The sequence below is a fragment of the Atractosteus spatula genome, chromosome 2 (genome assembly GCF_055471065.1).
Source record: "Atractosteus spatula isolate fAtrSpa1 chromosome 2, fAtrSpa1.hap1, whole genome shotgun sequence".
Lineage (NCBI taxonomy): Eukaryota > Metazoa > Chordata > Actinopteri > Semionotiformes > Lepisosteidae > Atractosteus > Atractosteus spatula.
In genome coordinates, this window is record NC_142707.1 from 10,287,437 (window position 1) to 10,307,316 (window position 19,880).

General features: G+C 41.4%; 1 protein-coding gene across 2 annotated transcripts in view; it reads left to right on the forward strand.

Moving 5' to 3' along the window:
• LOC148839208 (disintegrin and metalloproteinase domain-containing protein 9-like) overlaps window positions 1-19,587 on the forward strand; it is a 56,350-nt gene extending 36,763 nt beyond the window's left edge. The window contains exons 7-23 of one of the 2 annotated variants that reach the window (XM_088909369.1): window positions 641-706; window positions 2,012-2,083; window positions 2,540-2,709; window positions 3,119-3,200; window positions 4,024-4,160; window positions 5,138-5,309; window positions 5,852-5,944; window positions 6,486-6,681; window positions 7,253-7,358; window positions 7,957-8,140; window positions 10,639-10,719; window positions 11,880-11,985; window positions 12,754-12,895; window positions 13,908-13,986; window positions 14,472-14,501; window positions 16,637-16,713; window positions 17,218-19,587. In XM_088909369.1, coding sequence (XP_088765495.1) covers window positions 641-706; window positions 2,012-2,083; window positions 2,540-2,709; window positions 3,119-3,200; window positions 4,024-4,160; window positions 5,138-5,309; window positions 5,852-5,944; window positions 6,486-6,681; window positions 7,253-7,358; window positions 7,957-8,140; window positions 10,639-10,719; window positions 11,880-11,985; window positions 12,754-12,895; window positions 13,908-13,986; window positions 14,472-14,501; window positions 16,637-16,713; window positions 17,218-17,275 — 1,851 coding nt within the window. In that variant the 3' untranslated portion in view covers window positions 17,276-19,587. The remainder of the gene's footprint in view (window positions 1-640; window positions 707-2,011; window positions 2,084-2,539; window positions 2,710-3,118; window positions 3,201-4,023; window positions 4,161-5,137; window positions 5,310-5,851; window positions 5,945-6,485; window positions 6,682-7,252; window positions 7,359-7,956; window positions 8,141-10,638; window positions 10,720-11,879; window positions 11,986-12,753; window positions 12,896-13,907; window positions 13,987-14,471; window positions 14,502-16,636; window positions 16,714-17,217) is intronic. The other variant, XM_088909370.1, reaches the window with a different exon arrangement.
• The last annotated feature ends 293 nt before the right edge of the window (window positions 19,588-19,880 follow it).

Consider the following 19,880-nt stretch of genomic DNA (forward strand, 5'->3'; position numbering starts at 1 on the left):
CTGGAACAAGATACCCTGCCATGTTATTAAAAACCTTACCTTTGCTTCTTATGAGAAAGGGCTGGACAAGATCCTTAGAGGCATTAGTTACTAACAACGGAACAAGATAGTCTGGCTGAATATAATTTGTAACCTCTCTTATATTCTTAAGATATAATTTCCGTGCTCAGTGTGCATATGTGCCCTAGTGACATGTGAGGTCAGAGCTCATGGTTTCCACAGTGTAATAGTAACTGGGAGTACTGCACGGCTGCTGGATGAGGCCCTGCATCACAGGTTAACCTTGTTCAGTAACGTCTTTCCCTCATTTGTGCATCTGTGTTGACAAGGGCAATCTGGTCGTCCTCTTCAATTAATGATGTCTAATTAAGCCAGTTAGTAGTTTAATTAAGGATTCAGTGAAAGAATGGATGACACAGATGGAATAAAAAACAGCTGGTCCAGGGGGATTTTACATCCATCGGAAGGTGGCTGATATCATTTTAAACTCAAAGGCGTTGTGAATTGCCAGCACAGCCAGTGTCTCTCCAGAAGCCGGATGTAAAGCTTAGTGCTGCCTGTCATGGCATGCCTGCGTTGTTAGCATTTGTCCAGGGGAACAGTTCTGTGTTAACGTGTGTGTTTCTGGGTTTTTTTTCAGAGAAAGAGGGCGGTGCTTCCACAGACTCGGTATGTGGAGCTGCTATTAGTGGTGGACAACGAGAGGGTGAGAGTCTTGACTGTCTGTGGAAACATAATGGAGTAGGAATATGAAATGTGGACAGGAAAGAAAAGATACCCCTTGTTCAACAGTGCAACACTGGCACTGATAGTATAAGTACTACTATGACAAAAGTAATACTGTTCTTATGCCTGAAATGGAATGGATATTTAAAATAATCAGATGTAAAATCTTTCATTTTCTCCATCTGATTACAGCTTTATCTCCTGGACATATCTGATGAATCAGGCTTTTTTTTCTTATTATGGCTGTATGTGTGCTTCTGGGATAGTTTGAGGAAGGTTAGGGTGGTAGGAATTGTTGTCTTTTGCTCTTGGAGTGGGCGCACTTACACAGTGGTCATTGTGAATGGAAATGTCCATAATCAAGAAACGTACACAGAAAAAGAAATGACTTTATTAAAGTTAAAAATAAGTTGATAAATGTACTAAAAGCTTAGATTACAAATCTGTCAAACAAGCCAGATGGGCCAAATGGCCTCCTGTCATTTGCAGTTTTTGTTCTAATGAGAATTCCTCTTCCTTTAGTAGGCTGTAGAAATGTTTTTTTATTGCAGGAGTTAGGACTTGGAAGAGGAGAGTTTGTAAGTGTATTTAAGTTGAAAGCGCATATTACATGATGGTAATGTCCTAGGGAATTCTATTCCACACAAAATATCTAAAAATAATTTGTTTTTGTTTATAGTCCTGTGGGTAGCTATCATACAGCAGAGGTTATTTCTTATACAGTATGTTTATAAACAGAAAGAATGAGAAACCTGCCATCAGAAATCTGCTCAACAATATATTGCAAAGCTATTCACTCATGGTGTGGACATTTGTCAGTCAGAAACTGTGAAATAGCGTGACAGATTATTGCCCATATGGCAGAAAAAGCGGGATGCTCAGTTTAAGAGTGGCAGTCACTGTCAGGCTTTGCTACCAGCTACGCTGAATGGAAGTCGACAGTTTAGCACTGTATGTGTACATAGAATGAAAGGTTTAATAGCATATCAGCAGCAGCTCACAAGCACCCATTCTGTTCTGTGTTTGAGAAGTCAGTGTCATTGCTGTCTGCTCTCGACTAATGAATTCATTTTTTCCACGTTTCATTTTTTTACAGACAGAAGATCTTAATACTTTGGGTAAATTGAATTTAGACGTTCTAAGAGGAGTGTATAAAGGTTGCCCTATTGATTGCCAGGCGAGGTCAATGAAAACACCTGTGAGGGCCTTCAGCCCAGAGCTTGACTGTAGGTGGTGTGCTCATTACACACCATCATCATCCTCTGTCTCTTGCTTTTCTCTTTAGTTTAACCACAAGAACCGCAATCAGACCGCAGTGCGCGAGGAGATGGTCCACCTTGCCAACTACATCGACAGCGTGAGTATTTTCACCACAATGAGCTGAATTCATAGTCAAGATTTATTTCCTGCCTGGCTACCCACCTTTAAAGCTCCGACTGACTCTCAAGGAGGTGAAGCCCGTGTTGACGCAGCTCAGATGCAATGGTTCATACTGGGCTCTTTACGTATCACCTTTGTCAAAATGAGATGTTTGATGAAATTCTACAATTCTGCAGAGATTACTTCATGTTAAGTCAATAACAGTATGTATGGATTACATCTGAATAATGCAAAACATTTGTGGGATGGGTGCAGTTTAGCTGGGCCTTGTTTAACTTGTTGTGTGATGAGTATATTTTTATTTTTAATTATTGTGTGCACGTCATATACAGTAGGAAATTCCAATTTATTCCATTAGTTTCTTCTGTGTAGTTTGCCATGTTAATTTAACCCTTTTCCCTCCTTCTTTTCTTGATTTCTTGATCACTCTCAGATGTACATTGCTCTTAACATTCGCATTGTGCTGGTGGGGCTGGAGATCTGGACCTATCAGAACCCCATCAATACTGATGGAAGTGCTGGGGAGGTGCTGGGGAGGTTTGTACAGTGGAGAGAGAAGGAGATGGTGACCCGTCGGAGACACGACAGTGCCCAGCTGATCCTGTGAGTCTGGGGGTGCTCTACCTAAATGTCTTACTTAACGTCTTACATCGTACAGCGGTAACAACCCTGCAGGACCCCTGCAGATCAGAACCATTCGCCATTACAGCCCTGCCCATCCCACACTGCTCCCAAACCCCTGCCTTAAGAGATCTACGCAACACACACAGCTCCAGAACAGCCAGATAGCATCATAGCCCTGCGCTGCCCTAAGATATTACAGAAAATCTTAAATCACTGGACTTGACTTCAGATGTTATGTAAATATAATCAAATGAATCCAATGTCGGTTTTCTGCTGAAAGGTTTTTTGCAGACTGACACATCTTTTAGCACCGTCAATATCACTGTTGACCAGGCGAGGGGAGAGAAGCTGGGAGCCTCATGTTCCTGTTGTCTGCTTTCCCTTTCAGAAAGAAGAGCTTTGGAGGTACAGCAGGAATGGCTTTTGTCAGCACTGTCTGCTCAAGAAGTCACGGAGGGGGAATCAATGCGGTATGCTATTTGAATGATCATTTCAGATCCTTTCATTGCATGGTTTTAGAAGTTCTGCGTTCACGAAAGGGAGATTTATATATTCAACACTATATAATACTATTTGGTCCATATCCTGTCATAGTTCATTTTTCATTAAATTCTCTGGTGTGTTTGAATGACCTGGTAGCCTGAAAATGTTTATCCTAGTTTAGACAAGATTGTTTTTTTTGGGATTTTCCTTGGAACATTTTGAGAAAAATCTGGTATTGGGGATAGGATTGGGTGATTCGTCCAATTTTGTTGTTTATCCATCCATTAATTTTCAGTGTATGTTTCCTGGTGCTGATTACAACATTTTAATTTTGTGTTAACAGTTTTCTTGATTGGGGTTACATAACACAAGTAAAATTATGGATAAACAAAGGAATTAAATTGACAAGGACTCTATGCAGTCACAGCTAGTAGCAGCTAAAGTCCTTTGTTTTGGTTTTTTTTTGCTGTGTTTTTTATGCATGTTGTTAACTTGAATTGTATAGTTTTTTTGAAGGAGTTACAACACTGTTATAACTTGTAGCAGTGTGAAGCAGAGTTTAGGGTTCGGGACTTGTAACCATAAGGTTAGGGGTTCAAATCCCAGGCGAGACACTGCTATTGTTCCTGAACTGCTCCAGTAAAATACTCAGCTCTAGAACTTGGTACAAAGTTTAATGGCTTTGGAATAAAGGGTCGGCCAAATATAGACATGTAAAATGGTGTTATGTGGCCCCATTCAGGTAAAGCATGAGCAGCTTTACTTATATGTCCTTTTTGTCTGCCTGGTTTTATCTGTCTCTCCTCTCAGTACACAAACAACAATCCAGTCCAGTCTTTCGCATCGATAGTTGCCCATGAACTGGGGCACAACCTGGGCATGAACCACGACGATGGGCGGACTTGCCACTGCGATGTTGGCAGCTGCATCATGAACTCCGGCGCTACGTGAGTCCCGTCGTGTCCCAGCTCCTGGAATAACACATCACTTCCTGTTCTTAGATTTGGGAGATTTTCTCTCTCATGTCGAACTAGCTAGAACTCCAAATTCAAATGAAAAATGTGAACTCTAACATCAAATGAAAAATTATTCATCACCTCAGCTTTACCGTATCTCTGACCTGAAGCCAGTTGAAAGAGCTTCTGTTTTATTTTTGGAGCAGGAACAAGCAATAGCATGAAAAGGTGTGAATATGTTACGTTGAGGCTGAAATTACTCATTATAAAAACACTTCAATGTGGCAACTGGAAGGATTCTGAGACTAAGCCACAAATGGGTTACAGCATTACTCATATTTGTTTTAATTATATGGTGTTGCAGCATTTTTGCAGCTCTGCCCTTCATTAAACAAGTTACACCTTTTCAAAGTCAGTGAAAATTGTTGCAGTCCTTCAACCTGTGAGATTGTAAAAGAATAACTCGTGAATGTAGACATTTTAAAAAACCAAGGCTGTGTGGTTGCTGCAATATTTTCTAGCCTACCTAGTTCAGTGTCATGGGGCTCCATTTGGTTATAATTCTTAAGCTCAACACCAGTAGACACCCAAGTCAGGAGCGGTCACTTGTTATTTTGGAAGGAAACAGTTTATTCTGTAACCAAACGACACTTTGGCACGAGCTTCTCACTGCGGATTATGGGCGCTGACTGGCTTTGACAAAACTTCGATGCCCTGACTCTTTCCATCTTTGTCTTGCATGGAGGGCATGGCCCGAAGCAGCATCTTTCAGAAAATGTTGTCTGGTCCCAGAATAAACCTTGAATTCGCCACAAACTTGGGCACTGCTTTGCCTACCGTTGAAGTCAGTGTGGTCTCTGTTTCAAGTGGTCTCAGCCTCAGTGTGCATGACCACTGGTAAGGGTGCAAAGCCCCTCAGAGACAGCAGTCGGCTGAACCCAGTGCTCCTCGGCTCGCTCTCTCCGCAGGGGCTCCCGGAATTTCAGCAGCTGCAGCTCCGACGACTTCGAGAAGCTGATCCTGAACAACGGGGGCAGCTGCCTGCTGAACGTGCCCCGGCCCGAGGAGGCCTACAGCCCACCCTACTGTGGCAACAAGCTGGTGGACCTGGGGGAGGAGTGTGACTGCGGCTCGGACAAGGTTGGCCAGCTAAAAATGAAAGATGCTAGAAAGTAAAAAATTGACCAAATGCGTACGGGATTTGTTGTTCCAAAGAGATAAACTTTCATTGTGTGCATGTTTGCAGTCCAGACTTGGCGCCAATACTATAGGAGGAATCCTGCGAAATTGATTTAGTGGGTTCAAGCATGGATATTTATTTCTAAACTATTTAATAGGTATTCATCTTTTTTAATAGATGTATTGAAAAGGTCAGATATTTAAGCTAATGCTGAAATATGTGTATGTCAGATTGTTAGAAAAGAGAGCACCTTTATCAAGCACTCATCATTTAGCTTTTGTAGTTTATCATAAGGTATTAAATGTGATTCTTCTATAACTCTCTTTTGAGCACACACCGTTTGAGAAGAGAGTGTGGGTAGGAAGTCGTAGAGGAAGTATTGTTTCATTAATGCTGTGAAAGTATGGCACCCACAATCTGTTATGCTAAAACACTTTGGAGCGTGATAAGGTCTTTGGAAACCTTGCTTTTTCAACTAATTGCTCCTGTTCATTGCACACAGGAATGTGAAAAGGATCCGTGTTGCGAGGCCAAAACTTGCAAGCTGAAGTCTGGAGCACAGTGTGCAGATGGCGTGTGTTGTAAGAACTGCCAGGTAACCGTGCCATTTCTTGTTCTTGTGAGAACACAAGTTCTGCATCACCCACCTTCAGTGCAAGCGTGACGAAGCACCTCTCGTGGGGATGGGATGCAAAGTCAGCTCAGTATCATGTCTTCTGTGTGGATTTGGCAGGTGTAACTCAGGGGTGTAAGGTGGTGATGCCAACCAGCAGCCTAGGGCTTCCTGTTTCTGAGAGTTTGAGGCTGTTGCTTTCAGCAGAACTCCTCCCCTCCCACCTAGTTCCCATCGATTTAAATGGAACAGAATTGTAGTAATTAAACTGCCAACCTTGATGACAGTGAGCCGATTGTGATGGAAGTGATCTTGGTTTGACTGGCATGTGTGTGGAATGATGTGTTCCGGGGGGATGTCCTGACCTACCATTGAGAACCCCCAGACCCCAGTTTTTGATCCATTCCTCGGTCACTTTGAAAATCCCGGAAGTTTGTGGAAATTGGTTGAGCAGGAGGCTAGGCATGTTCCACTTAGTCTTCATGTCCTTTACTTCTCCATACCCCGCTCTCTTGTGAACCAGTTCTTGCCCGGAGGCACAGTCTGCAGGAGCACCACTGACGAGTGTGACCTCACGGAGTACTGCAACGGCTCCTCCCCGCTCTGCCAGCCTGACGTCTTTAAGCAAAACGGCCAACCCTGCAAGAACACCCAGGCCTACTGTTACAATGGAAAGTGCCAGCACTACGAAGGGCAGTGCCAGGCCATCTTTGGGCCAAGTGAGTATGGCATCAGTTCACTCATTGCTTCGTTATTTTATGTGTAGGCTAGGATTATTATTAGTCTAGTGGGTGTAAGGTGTCCTTTTCTGTCCACTGCTCATTTCAAGGTGCTATACCTGAAGTCTCTTGTACAAATACTCAATTGTTTTAAGTAAACAGATTGACTAGCTCTGAAGTCATACAATTTTGAGAGGTTTATAAAATGCTGCTTGAAAATGTTACTGAATGAACTTTTGTTATCTGCTATACAACATCACAGGTTATACAAGAATCTCCTGCCCTCCAGTGGCCGGTGAAGGAACTATGGTGTTAAAAAGGAGCATTTTTTTTGACAACCTTACAGCAGCTTTGTTTGCAAAATACATTTTGGAAAAACAGTGTTTGCCTGCTAAATACACGAATGACAAATAAATAATTCCACTTATGTTGCCTTTGTGGATTTGACATTCTTTTACCTACAAAAGGGCTTGTTTAGGAAAGGAAGAGAAGAGGCTGAGCCTTGTTGAAGGCGTGTGTTTTACAGGGACTAGCGGTGTCACTGACTGTTCTCGTGTCTGTCTGTATGCAGAGGCTAAAGCAGCTCCAGAGGTGTGTTTTAAAGACGTCAACCTGAAGGGAGACCGATTCGGAAACTGTGGCTACCAGGGCCAAGGCTATAAGAAGTGTGAAAGCAGGTCAGTCTGTTTGGGGATCTTTCAACTGTCAAAGAGGGGCAGGGAGGATATGAGCTGAACAGAAGCCACGAGGAAAGTCTGCTTTCTGATGGTGTTCAAAGTAAATCTGTCGGTATATGTAGTCATGTGGTGCTGCAGCTATTGAACTTTCCAGCAAGCTTTTAAACTTAGTTTAAACTTATTTTCCCCTCATTTTCTCCAATACCAGTCACACTGGGTTTAAACAGGCTAACATCTACCATCTTTGTCCCCTTTTTAAGATGTACAGTACACAGATATGTACTAGTTATGAAACACAAACAAAAAATAATCACAAGAAGTAATAACTGCACCTGTTAGCAACTGTTACTCATAGTATGAGGCAATAATTGTATCTGTTATGCTATATTATATATATATAACAATATACACTTACAGTATATTTGCAGGTGATAGTGCTGGAGTAACTGTTTACTTAAACTTAAAAGTGTAGAAAATGTAAAAAAGGATTCCAGATTCAGCTCCATTTTCTTGTTTAGGCTGTCTTACTGGGCCAGACGGGCTCATTTTGTTTCTCGCCTCCTGTTATGTTCCCTCCCTTGTGTGTTCTTGTGCTCAGGAACGCCATGTGCGGGAAGCTGCAGTGCGAGAACGTGCAGTCGGAGACGGTGTTCGGCATCCTGCCCTCCATCATCCAGACGCCGATCGCTGGCACGAAGTGCTGGGGCGTGGACTTCCAGCTGGGCTCAGACGTGCCCGACCCTGGCATGGTGAATGAAGGAACCAAGTGTGGCGAGAACAAGGTACCCAGAAAACCCCTGACACATTGGGTTTGGTCAGGGTGGGCAGAGAGAGATGTATTAAATTGTTTTTCATGGTGCATTAACCCTGCGTTAGTCACCACACATTTCTTCCACAGTGTTTTATTACTACTATCCAGTATGATGAAAAGATCGGTGATGCGCTCTGCCTTTCCATACCTCTGAACGTGAGGCCCCCCCCTCAGTTGTGTTTCAAGCATACAGGCTCAGTAGTGGGGTGTTGCTGGCTTCTCTATGTCACCTGACTTCTCTCATATACAGTACCAGTGGACAGATACTGACCTTCTCTGCCTTTAGGGGCATGTCCTTAACACCCTTAATGAGCAGTTTAGCTAACCAAACCACAATAGCAGGTTTAACCCTTATCAGACTGAAAACGGATAAAGTTCAAAGCACAAAATGCCTTTGAAAAACTGGACTTTCAAGTGAAGCACTGAATATCAAAAATATATAAGTGGAAGTGTTTGCATATTAATTGCACTGTACTGCTGAGCAGAGTGCACATGAACTGTAGATTTGGGCATTTATATCAAACACTATAACCAACCAAGTGTGGCCAAATGTTAATGTAAGGATTGAAATCCAGAGTCACCTATTGGTTGACTAATGTAATTACATGGGAGTTTTCATTGAGCTGTGTCAGTTTCACAGTCTTGTTTCCAGCTGTGTATTTAATCATAATACACTGCCAGTCGGGAGTCTTACTGGGCCTAGTGAATGGCTAGTGCCTACCCCACCACTCACCTGACATTACTGCCCTTTAATGTAGTCATCCTCTTGCTCACTGACCAGTATTGAGAGCTGACTGCAGGCTGTAACACAAGATAAGATAAGATCACTTTATTGGCCATAGACAATTTCTTGCATTAGGAATTTGTCTTTTCACATACCCCAGCTTGCTCTCCATGAGACACACAGGCACACAGAGCGCAGGGTCAGCCATTTATACAGCGTCCCTGGAGCAGCTGGGGTTAAGGGCCTTGCTCAGGGGCCCAACGGAGTACGATTCTTCTGCCAGCCACGGGATTTGAACCGGCATCTTTCCAACCACAGGGGCAGATCCTTAGCCACAGTGCCACCGCTCCGCCCCAAAAGTTTTTGGACCAGTAGTGAATCTGCCTTGAGATGGTGACAGTAGCTTGTGTTGTAAAACTGCAGGCCTGAGAGTTTGTATTGCAGAAAGATATTGTTCATCCTTGTGTAGCACTTAGTATCCATAGCCACACTAAGCACAGAGAGTCCCCTGCAGGGCTGCAGTGGAGGTGTCAGTTTCAGTGAGAACAGTGGCACCTCTTCTCAGTGTTTGCCATTTCCAACGAGCACTGCCTTCTATTTAACCCAACCTGCAGTGGACCTTTTTGTAGTGCAGAGGAGAGCCTTATTGTAAATAGACATCTGTGGGTGAATTATAGTGCACTGGAGAAAATTAGTGACAATTTATTTTTATAGTTAAATGGCTTTCGTCTCGCCAGCCCAAGATTTTTTTCTGTTCATCACACATTTCAAAACATTGCACAAGAGAGGGCATACACTGACTTTAAAAATTATATATAAAAAGTATTAGAAACTTATATACTATAAATACGTACTGTACCAGGCAGGTTACTAACCAAGTCTCGAAGATCATCAGAAAAATGATTGAAGATCAGTAGTCTATATTACACACACATCTAGCTGGACTTGACTGTAAAGTGTGTTTTTTAAATTGAAATGCAGACAGGAGGTATAAAGTAAATAATGTAAATGAATGGAGTCAGTACCTATTACTAAGCTCCTATACTCTCAATGCTAGCTTAAATCCTAACAGTCAGCTGGCTTCTTGAAGACAGAGGTCATATATTGCCATAACAGGATGACACATGGAATGTACAAAACTTTCTTTTCCTATAACAAAAGAAATTCACAAGATGCACACAAGTACAGCTTTGTACAATAATGAAGGATCCCAGTCAGTTTAATAATATGTACAGAGCAAACGAATGTGCATTTTTAAACTAAATAATTCTGTGTATTAGCTTCAAGAATGTGACTAGGTACGGTAGCTTGTTTCAGATTCCCACAGTTCTTTGTATTCCTGTTCTTAGTCCATTTCCCATGAGGTTCTACTTGTGTCTCCTGGTTCATGTTTCACCTTTGATCCTAAAAGTATATTTCATATTCATTTTTAATACTTGAGCTAGATCCCCTCATAGTATTCAGTGTTCAAGATTTCAAGAGAAATTCAGTTCCTTTACGGTGACAGTGGACGCTCCTTTGATTGCTTTCTTTTGGACTGATTAGAGAGTAACATGATAACCACAGTTGAACTGATTAGTCTAAATGAGGTCTTACGAATGTATCGTATAATCTTAATCCTAACCTCCCTTTATTTTAAATTGCAACTTTTACGTGCGCAACACACATACAACAAAATGGTGCTCGGCTAGCTTGTAGTATGGGAAAATGTAGCCAGTGTCTGCTCACATTCTCTTCCTTTTCAGGTTTGTTTGAACTACCAGTGTGTGAACTCTGAGGTCTTGAATTTCGACTGTGATGTGGAGAAAAAGTGCCATGGACATGGGGTAAGGCGTTTGGAGCAGGATTTGGAGGCCAGATGATTAAGAGCCAGATAATTAAGTAATGGAAACCACCAGTCCCTTAAAATAGCCCTGTCAGCTGTGGCCCGCAACACTGAGACACATTCCTTAAATAAGACTGTGTCCTGCATACAGTGGAGGTTCCTTTGATAATCCAAAAACTATTAATTACTGATCTGAATACTACAGGATTATCTGGGATGCTCTCTTTGTGTATTTAACCTGGGAGGTGCAGAACAGTTAACATTGTCTCCTTTCCTACAGAATCGAGGCCTCTTTAGGATAGTTAGAAAATAGAGTTAAGCGTTTTGCATCTTGCAGTTAGCTGGATGTTAAAATGGAGGTGAGCAGCTTGACAAGGTTCTTCTAGAATTACCACAGGAAGCACGTGGCCTTGGAGGAAATACCTGGAAGGCAGCGGGACTTTGTCAGCAGCTGCCTGCGGTCGCAGTTCAGCCAGCTGCAGCGCACCAGTGCCTGGGCACCACCGCAGGCGGCTGGGGTCACGTCAGGTTGCCATGCAGCAGATTGGGCCAGGCGTCTGAGAGCTCCCAGTGCTGTCAGCTGCAGCCACCTGTCCCCTCTCCCGTACCTTAGCTCCGCCAAGGGCACCATGGGCCATCCCTCTGGAAAGCACAAATAGAGAGCTCAGCCATGCATGCCTTATGAGGTCGCATGTATGTTGGCTTCATCTCTGCTGTGTTTGTGTGAGCCTAACAGTGCTGAGCTGAGCTGAATAAGGAGCTGATACCAGCTCAAAGGTACATAAAGATGGGCTGTGTTCTTATACATTAGTATAAAAATAAGGGCCAAAAAAATCACTTATTCTCTTTTTATATCCAGAGTGCCTGGTTTGCTTAAAACTTGAAAATCGCTCTGTCTTCTCTAGGGGCTAGCACAATGTCGCTGCTCAGTATATTAATCTGTCTGCCACCAAAAACGCCATTTTACCTTTACCTTTTTATTCTTAAATTGACCCCCAGGGACGAATAAAGTATTTTGAATTGAATTCAGTATTGGATTGATTGTCTAACTGAAGCACAGTTTCGATCTTAATGTATCCAGATCAGTATTTAAGATCTAGCTCGCTCATTCTGTAGCTGGTTGGTTGTGTTTAACCAAGACCTTTGTTTTTGCTTTATAAGGTGTGCAACAGTAACAAAAACTGTCACTGCGAGAGCGGGTGGGCTCCCCCAAACTGTGAAACTGAAGGCTATGGAGGCAGTGTGGATAGCGGGCCAACGTACAATGGTGTGTACCACTGCTGTGGAATTTGTTTAGACATCACTATCATTCTGTAACTTTCCTTTCAAGGTTTCAATGAAACTTACAGCTCATTTCCCTGCATCCTTTTGGGAATTTATAACAGAAGAAAACTGTAAATACAAGGAGGCCAGTTATAGTGTGGATTTTGTGTGGTTTCCATGGGTGGGACACAGTCTTGTTTCTGGCAATTTAAGATCCACGTTACTTATCTGACCTAATTATGCGCTTCATTTGAAACATGTTCATTTTTTCAGTTAAACAGTTGTACATCTTAAGTTACCAGCAAAAAAGAGAGAACTTACAACAACTGTTTATTTTTATTTTAGAGCGGGAGAAGCATAAGACTTGAATTAGAGGTTCAGTGAACTCATGAAGATCTCAGCTGGAGTACAAAATGAGATAATGGACAGCAGGCACAACATTCAGCACCGTTGCATGTGCTTTTCTAACAGTGGTAGTGAGTCTACTGCCTGCAGAAATGACAAATCCAAATGAGAAAGCAGTTTTGAAAAGTGCCCTGATAAAACCAGATTTGTCTTTCTTTGTAAAAAAAAGTGCAAAACTATTGTGTTGAGACCTTTATGCATCATGGTATCCAAAGGACAGACTGTGGGAGGTGTTGCTGTAGGTGTGCTGGCGTGTTTGCAGTCCTGGGCTCATTTCCTGAGGGAGTCTTTGTGACGGAGTGCTGGTCACGCTGTTTTAGTGACTCACAACGCTGTTCACCCACCTCACTCTCCTTCTTTCCCCCAGACAAAGACACCTCAACACGGGACGGTCTGTTGGTCTTCTTCTTCCTGGTCCTCCCCCTGATGCTCTTGGCTGGCTATGTCTTCTTGAGGAGGAACGAGCTGCGGAGGCGCTTCTGCAGAAAGAAGAGGTCCCAGGGCTATGAGTGAGTACACGAGAACATCCGACTGTCATGAAGATAACAAACTAGAGGGGGCAGTCTGGCCCGCTTAGCTCATTCAGTTGCTGGTTGATCCAAGGATTTCATCCAGCCATTTCTTGAAAGATATTGGGGTTTTGGCTTTGCCTACATGGCTGGATGCGTAATCCCAGACACTTACAACTCTTTGTGTAAATAAATGCTTGCAGTTCTTAGTTTTAAAGGCACCTTTCTGTAGTTTCCACTTGATTCCTCTGGTTTGTGGTTTAAAATTCTCCACATTACTATATAACTTAACATTGTTTGCTTGTTTTTTTTTAAATTCCCACATTGTCTATAAACTGGAGACCTAAGAAATTTTCTTAGGAAACTCCATCAAGCTCTTAAGGCAACTGTGCTTGAACTTTAGTCCCGCCACCTGTGTAGATCACAGCGAATGTTCTTTTGTAGTCTGAGTTAGTCTCATGACCACTGGCATGGCTCTAGTCTTATGGATGTCATTCCACTAGAATGACCCGAATTCCCCACACTGCTGAGTGTAGGTCACCAGGGTTGACTTGGCTTCCTGTTTTTCTGCCTTAACTTGCCTTCTGTGTGGCATTTGGCGGTTGGCTCAGGTGAGGGTGTCCTTGCGATGGAGTGTGTACATCATCTCTTTTGAGCTGATTCGAGGGTTGTAGTCATGACTTGAGTTGATTTAATAATTATTGTCTGTTCCAAATTAGTGGTAGAACTTCACCCCAAGACCCTGTATTGGATAAAACAATTAGAAATTGGATGATTGGATTGGATAGACAAATAACAAAGACTTTTGTTTAAACAATTTGCTTTCTTATAAGTTCATATTTTCAGAAGTCAGGTGGGCACCATACTCCCTGTCATGAGCAGGGGTCTCCACTCAGGGCTGCTGGGGCAACAGCTGGGGCAGGGTATGAGGAAGTGCCTTGAATACATTGGCCTTCTATCACATGTTGTCTTTTCCTGTGTTTGTCTGTGGCCTGATCTTCTGTTTCTGCAGGAGTGACAACAGACCTCAGGCAAGTGCAGGGAGAGGCCATCCCCAGAGAAGTGCTTCCAACAACATAGTAAAAGATGGGGTGAGTAACTCAACAAAGCACTGACCTCCTCTGTTTTTAATAACTCCAGGCATGTGCTTTAATATAGTCTAGATCTCTAAATCACAATCTCGCACTTTAACGTAGTCTAAGCAGAAAGCTTGACATTAGATCCCTGTCTATTAACTCCTGTTTTCTGTATTCATCCTCCTCAGTTACAGGTTTAATCTTCATAAGCCCCTTCACCACCCTCTATAGAGGCCCAGGTTTGAAATGCAAGAAGAGAAAGATAACTTGAATAAACACAGATCCATTAGGTCTTGTTGGCCTGTTCAGCAAAAGTGTTTAAAGCATAATATTAACTTTATTGTAGTACTAAGTGCTAATAATCTCTGGCAGTGCCACTCCCGTAATTTCTCTTATTGATTGATGTAGTGACATACCCTTTTCTAGGCAAATTTGAGTAATATACTTCTTTACTATTTTGTAAATTGCTAAGGCTTACCTTTTCTCTCTTTTGTGAAAAGCACCAGGTTCAGTTATTACCACCAGAAGAGGTAATTGAAATTCACTGTCTTTACTCTTGAGAAGCGGATCTGTTGGGACATGCTTCTGCTGCTAGAGCATCCTGTACACTTGTCGCTTTGCTGATGCTTTGTAATTATCCTACAGAACTCCTCCAAGAGTTATCAGCTCATTATAGAAACCACGATGTTGTAGGGTGACTTTGTGACATTGACTATTTCAGGGCTTAGAACAAAGTAAGGTTCTAACTAATTAAATGTGAGTAAATAACCAAAAATATGCAGTTCATGACTGGAAAGATAATGTACTCTAACTGATGCATGCTTACATGAACAGCATCTAAACATATAAACAGCATCGGTATTTTATGTGAAACTTGAACAACTTTAAACGTTGAAAATTAATACAAGCTGATAACTGCACTTACACTGGAGGAGTTTTGTGGGTTTCCGGGGACAAATGATAAAGCTGCATGCGTCTGTACAGTCTATACTTTACTAATGAAATCAGTCCAGTACTAACCTGAATGGTAACGGGAAACAATTTGTTCTTGGGTTTTGTTCTGGTGGATCAAGAAGAAATTGTTGGGTCTCCGCTGTGTCCCAGTGACTCCCTGCCCTCTTGTCAGCTGCTGAAGAGTTTCTGCTTTTTATCATTGCTTCATCCCACAGCTGTGTCTCCTGCATTGCAAAGTTACGATGTTTGTTGCTCTGTTGTGGTGTTCACCTCACAAACATAGTTTGAGAGTATTCCCAGGACCTGTTGGTCACTGCATAATGGGAGTGTTAAGTACAGGAGTACAGGCAATAACCTGCCCAGTTAATATGAAACGTTGGATGATTCCAAACACTCTATAAATGGTTCATCTGTTTGGTGGTCTAAATTACACTGAATTAATTAAATGTGGTGTTAAACTGTCTTTGCTTATGACGCATAGAGTTTGTTTGTGTTATTTCTGGTGCTGCTTGTTTCTATAAAATGTTTGTAGTCATATTTAGAGATTAGCTATTCAGTTTATTCACCGAGAAAAGATTAATTGCTGTTGTTTATGTTACACCATCTGAGAGAAGTGAGCCAGCTCCACTTTGGTTTCAGCACAGAACTAACAGAAAAAATTGCTAGCTAATGATACTTAAATTAAAAAAATAATATTTGTGGAGCATATTTAATGAAAGGAAAAGCTAGTTGTCTCCAGTAATACTACTGTTTTTCTTGTGATCAAACAGTAAGTGGAAAATCAGGCAGCTTTCTCTTCTTGGTCATGGGTGTCTGTTTATAGCATTCATTTAAAGCACTTTCATTTCTTCTTTTCACAACACAAAGTTAATTGGCATTTGGCCCACTTCTTTCAATCTGCACGTACAATAAAGCATGACTAATTCATTGGCTCACGTAAAAGGTCATTCTCGGATTTTATTTATTGTGCTGCAAATAAAGTGGCTTTCTCCTACAGGAATTACTTAGATCCATAGCCTTGTAAATGCTAAGCTCCTACTAACCTCTTATTTAGCAGGAGCTAAATGTGCATTGTTCAAAAATAGGAAAGGTAAAACAATCTAATTGATAGCTTACGATTCATAAAGTTCTGGAATTTGGGATCTGTATGTTGTCTGCTCCATCTGATGTGTACTTTTGGACAGTTACAATGCAGTCAAAAGAGCCCTCTTTCCTCCCATTTCCAGAAAGCCACAAACCCTTAATGAATTAATTGATTCAGGTATTAACTGATTTAGTTTGCATTTAGCATTTTAGGAGTTTATCTGTGAAAGTTGAACTGAGGCTGTCATGATTGAGGAGGGTGGGGGTTACAACCAAAGACCTGGGCAGTGACATGGGCACTGAGTTAGTTAGTCAGATGGGCAATTAATTAGGTCTCTTATCGCAAGTACACCCCAAGGCAGACAAGTGCATTAAAATGCTTTTAAGAACAGACCACTTAGAATGCACACAAAGTACTGTATACATTATCTAGTTATGTACACTCATGTATACATGTAGCCTACATACTCTAGGAGGATTGATTAAATCCTGACATCCTGTGTGATCAGCAGTGTCCATGAATGTTCACAATACAGGAGCAGAAGCTGGAGTCTATGGTATGGGCACCTGGTCCCCAACCCTCTCTGTATTTCTCACTCATGTGTGTGTGTATGCTTTGCTCATACAGGTTGTACAGACCAACAGGACTGCCTCTGTGCCCTCATATGCAGCCAAACCCAAACCACCGCTGCCTTCTCAGTCGAGGTAAGAAACGGACTCCCTGCCAGCCATAAACTCGACTTAGCAGCGCAACTGTGCTTTGTGCTTCACTTCACTTTTCATTTCAGTTTGTGCAAATAATATCAGTCAGTTTTATTTGTATATACTACAGCACCATTTAATACAGATGCCCTTTATATAAATTGTACAATAGTATACAGAAGTACAATAAAACCAGATATAACTGAGAAAATTAAATGAAAGAAATGGATTAAGAATTAAAAGCCATCAAAAACACAAGCAAGATTTAGAAACATCAAGAGAACATGCAAAAGTGAAAATGGACCTTGAACCCTTTTCTTTTTTTTCCCAATGACAAACATTACACCACAGTTTTAAAAATTGGAGAAAAATGCAACTGCACTTCAAAGGTGAAAACATTTTCATACTAAACTTTTTTTTAAGTCTTTGCAAACAACTTGTAAGAGGTAAGCGATAATCTTTCTGTGGCGGTGTCAATGCATACAGTCTTTTTTCTTTCTCTTTTAGACCTCCCTACGCTAAACAGCTTGTGCCTCAAAGACCAGCCCCACCCCCTCCAGTATAACACAGTCTGTGTGAAGAGGTCAGTGGGCAAACAGAGACTCCTCCCTGAACAGAATTCCGGAGTGAGCAGAATTCGGACTGCAGGAAGCAGAGAGGAAAAAAGAGCTCCTCTTGCACATTAGAGACCTTGTGGACTCTGAGTTTCTGCTCTTCATTCCAAAAGACGTTCCAGATCTATTACCAAGGAACATGGAACACATTTCTATCACCACCTGATCACTTCCCCTCCTGCTTTGCAAGTGCAGCTGTAGGAATGTAGAAGCAGCACACAAGTTGTGATGGATATTTTTTTATTTATCTTTACGGTATATAAACTATATACTGCATTAGGTTTCCCTGGCTCTGACTTGGAATGTAATCTACTGATGGTTGGGGTAACTGCATCATTGGAGAATCCTGATCTTCATACGTGACCTGAGGAATTTTGCAGCAGACCTACTGAGGCTACTCTGTTTAATCTTTCCTTGGTCTGGTCCACTGGTAACCGCAGATCAGCTTGAGAAATCTTGTTCTCCTCTTACCCTCATTACTTAAGGAGTTGATGCTGCCTAATTTGGGGTTCAAGTTTAATTGCTTGCAAAGACAAAAAACCATAGAACAGCAGCAAATTCTGAGAACCCCTTGGACATGAGGTCTGAAATCAAAACAGTTCCCTTTATCTATACTAATTACTGCAATCATTTTCGGCCTCAAATGCAATATCATACAACAATATAGGTGAACTTCCAGATGAAGTAACTCTGAACAAATGTGCAATAACTCAATAGTTAGAATTCTCAGTTTCATGGATTTACTATATCAGGAATATTGCAGTCTTGTATAATAAAGTTCACCTGTGGCAGCAGTGCTCAACCTATAGTGAAGTACGGACTTAAATGGCAGATGTGTAGTTCTAGTACATTTTATTGCCCTGTGTACATAATTTTCCTTGAAGGGTGCTATGCATCTAAAATAATTAAGCCCGTTTTAATGACCACCTTACCAAAATACCCTTAATATTAACGCTACATTGCTTTATGCCCTATGTTCTTCTATGTGTTTACTGGTTTTTAAAGTATATTTTTGCCAAATTTAAGCAGAGCTTTTGTCTTTTCCGTCCAAAGACAAATTAGGCTTAGAAAGGCAGTTCTGTTGAGTTAGTTTGGACTGTTGCCTCCTCATGAGCAACAATGAGAAGAGTGATGAACTCAAGCGATGCTTTAAAACCTACACTTACAGTACTTGCAAAGTTCCTACAGGATGAGTACCAAAGCTTTTTGCTCCAGTCCTTCCACTCCTTCCATCTCCAGGCAATGCAAAAATGTGTTTAACATAATAACAGGACTCAATTCTCCTTTTTTACATGCAAGTTGGCCCACACTAGATTGGCACAACTTGAGATGGAAAGCGATTTCTGCAAAAGGCAAAACTGAATTCTGTTTTGGTGCCAAAAAGCTTTGAAAATCACCCTGCAGATGTAAATGAGTTCATGTTGCGCCAATTCACTGTGTATTGCACTCAAGACGAGACACGTAAGGCAAGTAGGGGCGTGCAGGCCATGGCTTTCAAATGGGCCCAGGCAAGAAGGAGACTTGGATGGAGTCTGCAGTGAGAAGCACCTGATACTGATACGGAGTGTGAAGAATCAAGATGTTTTACAGGCTTCCTGGTATGAATATCGACTACTAATTAGAGAACCAATAATTGAAATATCTTCGCTTAAAAGGAATCCGTAAGTTCCAGAAGCCTCTGGTTAGAAGAAAAAAAAAAGCTTGTTTTCTGAATGACTATTTCAAACCTGTTCTTGTCTGCTGTTACCTGTGGCTTTGGTGGATTGGGCAGTGGTGTAGCTGATACAGTCATTCCTTTCAAGGTGTCCCGATTTCACAAGGCTTTGTCAGTGCTGCTGTTTCCTCTTCTGGATTCCTTTCCTTCTCTGTCTGAAACAGACAAAGCCCTCTGGTCAAAGAACAGTTTGTGCCTTATGCCATGCAATTAGTAAAAAGAAAGCAAATGGTGTATACATTTTGCCATTGGTAGTTTTGTGTTATGATGGTATATAACAATGCAATGTATATATTTGTGATTTTATTTTTTGTGTGTTTTAAAAATCTCTGTAGGCATTAGGGTGGCCTAGTTATTTGTTTTAATGATTTTGGATTTTAAACTAAAAAGATGATTTGATTAAAAAAAAACTTTCAGAGCTTATCTTAATATTTCTGTGATCTAAAAACTCATCGCAAACCCAAAACAGTGGTAATTGAGAAAATTCAAATGTATTTTTGACTGCATTGGAAAATATGCAACAATCAAAATAAACTCAATCTATGATCTATGGGATGTGGAAACATTATATATTTAAACATTATAAATATATATTTATATATTTGTTTTTCTGTAACTTTCAGAATAGGAGGAATCATATTTGTTGGCTTATAAATCTGCTAGCCAATAATTAAACCATGGCCTGTTTATCACCAGAGATGTGCTCATTTAGATGCACTGCAGGTAAAAAAATTATATACAGAGACTAGAAACAGTGAATAATTCACTTTCGTTGGATCAGAATTGTTTTTACCTTGATCCTGTAGTACCCCTGCATGTGCTGGCTTTAGCTCTGTTACTTA